This window comes from Nematolebias whitei, chromosome 2 (genome assembly GCF_014905685.2).
Source record: "Nematolebias whitei isolate Nwh7 chromosome 2, NemWhi1, whole genome shotgun sequence".
In the NCBI taxonomy this organism is placed as follows: domain Eukaryota; kingdom Metazoa; phylum Chordata; class Actinopteri; order Cyprinodontiformes; family Rivulidae; genus Nematolebias; species Nematolebias whitei.
In genome coordinates this window covers 29955238-29964213 of record NC_056499.1, presented here as the reverse complement: position 1 = coordinate 29964213, position 8976 = coordinate 29955238, and the positions used below count along the sequence as shown (strand labels likewise).

At 37.7% G+C, this 8976-nt stretch overlaps 1 protein-coding gene across 1 annotated transcript in view; it reads left to right on the top strand.

The window, feature by feature from the left end:
- The window catches only part of itfg1 (integrin alpha FG-GAP repeat containing 1), a 224802-nt gene that overhangs the window by 36661 nt on the left and 179165 nt on the right, over positions 1 to 8976 (top strand). Inside the window, exon 7 of the mRNA XM_037691250.1 lies at positions 6918 to 6967. Coding sequence (XP_037547178.1) covers positions 6918 to 6967 — 50 coding nt within the window. The remainder of the gene's footprint in view (positions 1 to 6917; positions 6968 to 8976) is intronic.

The following is an 8976-nucleotide window of genomic DNA, read 5'->3' as shown; positions in this document are numbered from 1 at the left end:
TATATATATATATATATATATATATATATATATATATTTATTTGTTGAAATTGTCACCATGTCATGACAGTATAGTATGAGACAGATGATCTGTGAAGAAATCCTTCTCCTCCAGCAATGATTGGCTCTGATTGGTTGTTTTTGGTCAAAGTGGTACATCTCTTCAGCTCTTCAGTTCTCTGTGCAGTGTGATAAAATTACGATTAATTTATTTTAACACTAACATCTTACTAAGGAGTTTGGTGGTGACAAGCAACTTTTTAATACACTTCTAGCCAACGAATGTCGGTGTAAGCTAAATTAAGCTAAGCTAACAATCACTGTCCGATGTCAAAGTCGTATGAGTTAGACAGACTGACTTTTTAGGGAGAAACAACACAATTCAGCCTTTTCATAAATGATACTTATGTTTTGTTAATAGTTTATCAAATAGAACATTATTTTACCTTTCACTTCCCGCATCCAGGACGTCCTGTAATGGCGGTCGCTTCTGTTGAAAATTTATTCGATGAGGAAAGTTCCACAACTCCAGACGCTCAAGAAGTGACATGATTAGTCGATGGTTTAACACATATTCTGTGTGTCAAGTTGTTTAAATAGAACAATACATAATGTGTATAAAACAACACATAATGTGTATAAAACAACACATAATGTGTATAAAACGCATAATGTGTATAAAACAACACAATATGTGTTGACTTGACGCTACCACAGAAAATGTGTTTAAAAAAAATAACACATTTGTTTTAAGAGTGTAAGCACATATCAACAGCAAATCTTTCTGAGTGAAATTTACCAGATAATAAACACAATCAAATTAATCTCTCTAATGGTGGTTCAGTGGTTAGCACTGTTGCCTCACAGCAAGTAAGTCGCAGGTTCGCTTCTTGGCCTTTTTATGTGGGGTTTCTATGTTCTCAAGGTTCAAGGTTCTTTAATGTCATTCACATCACATGTGGTACATGAGGTAGAACGAAATTGTGTACTCAAGGTCCCAATTACACATAATATAAAGTATAAAAAAGAAACATTATACTAGGATCTAAGATATACACTAAACAATAATAATGTAAAATAATACAGTATTTTAAACAGCAGCCTGAACATGAGTCTGTTGTGAGCAGATGGGTATTAATATTGCAGCTTAAAGGCTAGAAATCAGCAGCATGGATAATCAGCGGCACAGATAAAGTGACATATCACCAATAAAGTGTCATCACAGTGGTTATTCTGGTTAGGGATTTATGAGTCTAACAGTTTCAGGGTAGAAGCTGTTCCTCAGTTCCCCTCCTGTGCATGTGTGGGTTTTCTCTGGATACTTTAATTTCCTCCCAATGAGAAATTGTTAATTGGTAACTATAAAGTATCCCTATGCATGGATGAGGATGCGAATAGTTGTTTGTCTCGTTTGTCTATGGGCCTGTGATGGACTTGTGACCTGTCCATGGTGTCAAGTTAGGTGGATGAGATATGGATTTTGAGGTCAGACTGCCCATGCCTGGTGAGATGGACCTTGAAGAAAGCAATCTTAAAAGTTTATGAATGATCAATAAAATAAGTTTGTGGGTGTGTTGATTCAAATAAAAATTTTATGTCTGTCTACCAAGGTGTTGAAACAATCAAATGTTTTTATAATCTTTTTTTTATAATCAAAAGATCCTAAATAATCTATTCTGCCAGAGATTATTATAAGAGATAGGTACATCTACATTTAGAGGAATTTGGATTTTTGTTTTCTGATTTTTATTTTATTCACTGTAACTTCATTTTTAAGCATCTTGCCTGATGCAGCTGCAGAAAGTTTTAGAGCTATGCATAGAAGATAACATCAGCTCTTGTCTGAGTTAGGATTTCAGTCCTGTTTTCAGATTTTTATTTTATGCATTATACTGCATTTTTTTGAAATTCATTTGCTTGCACTTGTGCTGGATTTTTGGAAACTATAAATGTAGGCTTATGCAAATTTATGATTAAAAACGCAAAGCATCCTAGAGTGTTGGACTTTACCCCATAACATCTGGATGATACATGCTCATTGCTGAACTTAGTGAGGAATATGCTTGGTTCTGAGATTCTGGGAGATTTTTAATGGTTACTTAGTTTTGGATTTTTTTCACAACACCCCGGTGGTCAACTGTCCAGACTGCTAGAATTTTTACCAGGCCTTGGGAACTCCTCTAGAACCTTTGGAGATGATTGTATAAAGAAACAGTCTTCATAAAATGAAGAACATTAAGAACCCTGAGCACCCTCTTCATCAGACTGCCATACAACAACAGAGTGTCTTCAGTCAGAGGCTTCTTCAGATCCACTGCAAGACAGACCAGTACAAGAGATCCTTCCTGCTCACAGCCATCAGCATATAACAACTATTTAATGAAACCAGGACAATGAGTTACAACAACATTTAATTTCCCTTTGGGATTAATAAAGTATTTTTGAATTGAATTGAATTGTACAATCACTGCTAGAGATGGGCACCAGCTACACTTGTGACCTGGAAAGGAAAAAGCAGGTAAAGTAAAATGGGGGATGTATGGATAACTAGCCTATTTGATCATTTAGATTCCACTTCATTCAACCGATTACTGACATTTATTCACAAATCACTTACAGGAAAACTCCATACGAAAGTACTGTTTGAGTTTTGACCCTATAAATACACAAGTTCAATGTAAACAGTCCAAGCAGACAACACTTGCATTAGTGTGAAAAACCAAAAGATCATCATCTGATTATTCTGAGGTAAGTGGAGTCTATGTGAGGTTTATACTTTTCTACAGAACAGCAAAGCTAGTAAAAGTAGGATTCCATAAAATAATGTATAGTGCCTGCTGAAATATTTATAGAGGTCTTTTGCATTCTGTTAGCTCCTTGAGTATGTGTTGGGTGTGACTTTCAGCTACTACACCAGCTTTGTGCTCATTGTCTGTAAAATAAAGATGGTTATTGATCGATTGGGTGGATTAGCTGTGACGGCCTTCTTGAATACGGTTGACTCCAGAAAGTAATCCGTTGCATATGTCAATCCAATGATTTCTCTCTGAAGGTTTCATTAAAATTATCTAGTGGTTTGAGAGGTTTTCCAAACAAACCCTTTTCAATGTCAAAATGTTTTAAAGGAATAACTATTCAGTGGGAATGTATTCTGTCATTCAGTTCTATTTGAGCCCCTTTACTTTGATTTGTTTTTTATACCTCTTTACAATGTCGGTGGCAGCTCTTCTTAGAAATGTGAGGAACGCTTTATGCCAAGGTCTGTGGACTAGTAAGTGATGAGTAGGGAAGAACAATACAGTATAGATCATATTTAAAGAATAATGGTAAATCATGGCAGCACGGTGGCGCAACTGGTAGAGCTGCTGCCTCTCAGCGAGCAGGTCCCTGGTTCAAACCCCGGTCCAGGGGCCTTTCTGGGTGGAGTTTGCATGTTCTTTCCGTGCATGCGTGGGTTTTCTCCGGGTACTCCGGTTTCCTCCCACAGACCAAAAACATGCATGTTAGGCTGATTGGTAACTTTAAATTGTCCCTAGGTGTGAGTGAGAGAGTGAATGGTTGTTTGTCTCGTTTGTCTCTATGTGTCCCTGTGATGGACTTGCGGCCCGTCCAGGGTGTCCCCCGCCCCTCGCACAGTGATTGCTGGACATGGGCACCAGCGACCCCCGTGACCCAAAATGGAATAAGCGGGTAAAGATAATGGATGGATGGTAAATCATAATAATTTCTAGATTTTACAACATATTAGTCTACTTAAAAAAAAGTATATAATCTTAGAACAGGAGCTCACCAAAAAGAAGTGTGCCCAAAGAAAAGTACTCCTTCTAACCTTTCAGGTTAAAGTTTTCATTTCAAGATACAATTAGAGAGGAGAAGGACTGAAAGAAGACAAAAATAGGAATGTTCTTCACAGCAGCATTAAGTGTTTACAAGATGATCTGTGTGCATCCTTTGCTCCACTAAGCTCCTCTCACTGACACACCAACACTGCATCTAATCAGCCAATCGCGGCTGGGTTCTGTCTAAGAGGCCTGATTGGCTGATTAACTAAGCTCATCAACACACCACCCGTTGTGACTACAAAATGCGTACAGCAACACAGAAAAGCACATACACACAGTGTACAAATTACTTTGAACCCTGTGGAGTGTCTGTGTGCGTAATGTATGCACGGATTTGTTCATTTCCATGCTTTTTTTTATCGTTTTATTGGTCCAAGTTCAAGCTGACAGCTTTTCTAAAGTAAAGTTTTAATCTAAAAAGTCCACATCTTTAAGTCAGTGTGTGTGAGATTTGGCATGCTTCCAAGCAAAAATAGTGGTATTGTAATTCATTAAGATATTTTTCTTCATCATAACCATTTGTGAGAAATAGCATTTCAACCTTTTTGCTGTCAGCTGCAGTGAGCGCAACATTCCAGTTCTTTTCATAATGCAGAGTTTCCACTGTTGCCACTGACATTACACATGACCTCCATTGCTCAGGTCATTAATGACACCCCCCCAACTCCACCACCCTTCCGTTCTTTTTCTCCCTTACCATTTGTATTTTCTATGCAGAGTGCAGCAACACATCAAGTCAAGCTGCACCCTGAGGCAGATCAATGCCAATATTTATTTCATGTCCAATTACTGGGGCAGAACCGCAGAACATAGCAATGAAAGTAACCGTCTTTTCCTAGAGAAACGTACAGAAACCACATTAGAAGTTCAGCCTGAAGCTTCACGCTTCAAGCACAGGCAATATGAGTACAAGTGCAGGTTATAGGATTCCAATAGAACAAGCTACAGGCATTACCAGGAGGTGAACATTCGAAGGCTGAGTGAAATCCTGTTTAAGTAGATTTCTTCACTAGACCTACACTGCTGTGTAAAAAGTATATATTTGTATTACTCTTTAAATTAAATGTCTTTATTTTATTTAATATGCTAAAAAAATGTTAAAATCAGTTAAAACCAAGTTTTAGTTTTGAACAAAAGCAATTGTTAAGAACATGAAGTTGTAGTAATTTCTATATTGTTAGCAAAGTGTTGCCAGGAGGAACGATTCTCCTGCAATGCTGGTGGCAATCAGATTGCTATACATTTTACTGTAAAATAAACATGTTATATGTGAGATGTCAGTGTTTTTTTCCCCTAAACGCCAAGATTAAAAAGCTCTTGTACTTCTCAGTTAAAGGTGATATAAAACATAGTTTAATGGTACTTCTTCCAGTTGTCTAACTGTTCAGAATGGTGTAAAACAAGGCTCAGTCTTAGGACCCACCCTCTTCACAATCTACATAAGTAAAGTAGATCAGATCATCCCTGATGCATCCTTACATTTCTATGCTGATGATACAGTTGTTTACTGTCCAGCTAAAACAATTGCTACGGTTTTCCAGCTTTTGCAATCTGCTTTTGACATCATTCAGTCAGATTTGATCTGTTTCAAAACTTGTACCAAATGCCTACAAAACCAAAGGGTTGTTGTTTTCAAACAGGAAGTCGGCACCAGCATCCCTTCCTTATATTTTATCTTTGAACGGTGTTCCTATTGGGTTTGTCAAATCCTACAAATATTTGGGTACCTTGCATCTCTATTTTAAGGCCCACATTGAAAACTTGGTAAAGACATTGAAAGTAAAACTGGGTTTCTTTTTCAGAAATAGTTCCTGTCTAACTCTGAATTCTAGGAAATGCCTTGTAACTGTGACTTTCCTCCCCTCCATTGACTATGGTGACATTATTTACATGAACGCTCCTACAAGCACTCTGCAGATATTGGACGGTGTCTATCATGGTGCGCTAAGATTCATAACTGGCTGTTACTACCATACCCTCCACTGCACTCTGTATTCACTGGTTAACTGGACATCATTAACTTCACACAGACTCTCTCACTGGTACATTTTCATCTTTAAATCACTTCTTGGTCTGTTGCCTTCATACATCTCCTCCTACATGTCTCTGCATGAGTGCAGCTATAGCGTGCTCTCCCAGGACATAATTACCCGCAGTGTTCCCTCAGTGCGGACTGAACTAGGCATAAAGGGCCTTCTCCTACTCCGCTCCTGTTTCCTGGAATATCTTTCAAAAATATATGAAGCTCTCGACCTTGACCTCTCTACGTGGCTTCAAACATGTGATAAGTTCATAGCAAAAAACTATGCAGACATGTTCCTGTTTTTAGTATTTTACATTGTTTCATAATGTAGCTGTTTTTGTTTCTTTTTTTAATAGCATTTTCTTCCATTTGTTTTTTGAATTTATGTTTTCTTTTATGATTGTCTGTTGTTGTCTATTGTTGTCATCATTCTTTGTTTAAATCAGGTCTCTCTTGTAAATGAGTTCTCGAGGCTCAATGAGACTAGCCTGTATAAATAAAAGTTGAATGAAAATTACAACCATAACGAAACTTTTACTTGCTTGCTTATTTATTTATTTATTTACTTAAATAGTTTTGGAACAGTAGAACACTGATATATAAAAATGTATGTATGTGAAAATTTTAAGCAAGAAGAAATATGCAATAGATATGTATGCAGTTCCATTTGTATACATTTATTGCTTTGGAGTGGTCCAGAAAAGTGGCTGTTGCTTTAATTTTACAGTTAGTATCCATTTCAAAGTGGAAGTACTGTTTTTAAAGGCAGCAAGTAGACAGTGGGTTTACCTACTGGTACTTTCTGATCGTAAACAGAGTAAACCACCATTTGGAGAATTGGTTTCTTGTAGATCCCTAACTCAGATATTCAAGGTAGTCTCTGAAACTGACAAGAGTCAGTGCTGTTACTTTAACTCATTTACTGTATTTTGTTTATAATACCCAACAGTGCATGTTCTTTATTTTTGATGTTATTAACTGATAATCTAACTCAATGACTTGTGCATTTTTTTTTCTGTCTGATTGTTTTTGTTTTGTTTTTTTCCCTTCAGATTTGTTTCTAACAACTGAGGAGAATAAGTTTGAAACCTGGCTCAATAAGGTAACAATTTATTTTATTTTATTTAAATCTACTTAACATACAATGAAGTGTCCTTTACAGTTTTTGCCTGTTTGGACAAATCTACCTTTTCTGCCTTGAGCTCTTGCTTTACCAATTCCAGATCAACACAACTTGTAATCAAAGTTTAATTTCAGGTTTATGTTATAAAATGCGCGGGAAATTACTGCTTGCAAAACAGGAGTCCATGTGATACTTATTCATTTGAGACGTTCATTCCGTCCACTGCTAAAATCCTAATCTGATTAAAAGAGATGTGCAAATGAATCAACTGAGAAGAAGTCAAGTTTACTTTAGAATGCAACTTTTTTCAGACTGTTCACAATATTTGAAACTTTTTATAAAATGGAGTTAATGTGTAAATAAGTAAAGCTTAGAATAGGTGTAATAGCTCTCCTTTGATGCAACAAATGTGTCAGAAGAGCATTGGTTGACATGAGAGATTCTTGGTTGTGCTGGTAGCAGGAATATTTTATATTCTGTGAGCGAAGAGAGGAGAGACTCTGGCTCTGGTTTTTTTTAAAGGGGCCTGTTTGGAATTCAGCAGGTTGACATACAAGCCGAGCAGAAGTCTGTCTTATCTGAGTGGGGGAGTATGAAAAAGGTAGAAGAGGGAGCACAGAGGAATATACAAACAGAGAGACTGAGGAGTTTAGCTCTGAATATGTGTGTGTCAGGGGGAGTAAGACCAAGCAGAGACAAAACGTAACAAATCTGCTGCCATACCTCAAGAGCAGGATATTTAATGGGTGGTAGGAATGTTCATGTGCGATTGATTTTATTATGTCATCAGATTTACCACCTGAAGTGTCTACTGATCACCCCTTGGCAATGGGTTAGATAAGGTGGCAGGAGCAGGTTGCTGCCAGCCTGATACAACAGACCCAATCATATCGTGAGGGTGTGCTGGAAACATCTGGAACAGGCTCCAGTCCAGGAGAGCTTTAATTTCTACCTCTTGTTGAACATTTCCAGCACTCTGATGGAGGCCCATGGCATAGAGCCTATAGGCTGTGTTCTGATCTCTCATTGCTCATGCAACTACCGGTCAGAAAAAATTTGCCTGTAAGATGTTTGTTGCTTCTTGTAGTGATAATCCCTGAACCTGTTGGTAAACACTAAAAACAAACAAAAAAAAGACAACAGGCAGAAGAGTTTCCAGTGAGGAGGAGGTACTGCTGTCCTCGACCGAGAACACAGATAGAAGGTGGAGAAGTACTTTAAAGTTGGCCTCAATGTGACTGATGAATCGGATACATAGAAGCAGTGGTTGGTAGTTGGGTTAGTTAGGTACCTAAATGCTATGGTAACAATGCTTTAGAAATTGTTGAGATTTACAGTTGGTTTAACTCCACCAGAGCTGTCCCTTGTCTTCAATCGTGTTTTTGGTATTCATGGACAGGCTCTCAAGCCGCAGTCATGAAGAGGAGGGTGTCTGGTTTGGAAACCTCATGGTCTCCTCTACTTTTTGCAAATGGTGCGGTTTTGTTCGCATCTTCGGGCCAAGACCTTCAGCGTGCATCGGGATGGTTCGCAACCAAGTGTGAAATGGTTGTTTTGATAGTCATCTTCGTAAAGTCCGAGGCTGTGGTTCTTGACCAGAAAGAGGAGGAGCTGCAGATGCTAGAGAGAGGCCTGACTGGGTTTCACTCCTGGATTGAATTGAATTGGATCTGTTGCCTCCGTAACTCAAATACAGATAAGTGGTAGAAAATGTAGATGGAGTATTAGCTTTTGTTTTTTTTGTTGGAAATATTGGTCAGTGTCTTGTTCCTATTTGTTATGTAGTGTGCCACCTTCCAGGTTTTTAACAAAGTTGTGACTCTCTCTCTCTCTTTCTCGACTGCATCTAACTCGATACACTCTGCATGATGTATGTACAGTGACTTGTTGATATCAAAAGCTCCAATGAAGATGATTTATTCTATAATATTTAAGCAATTAATACACACACACACACATACACACACATATATATATATATATATATA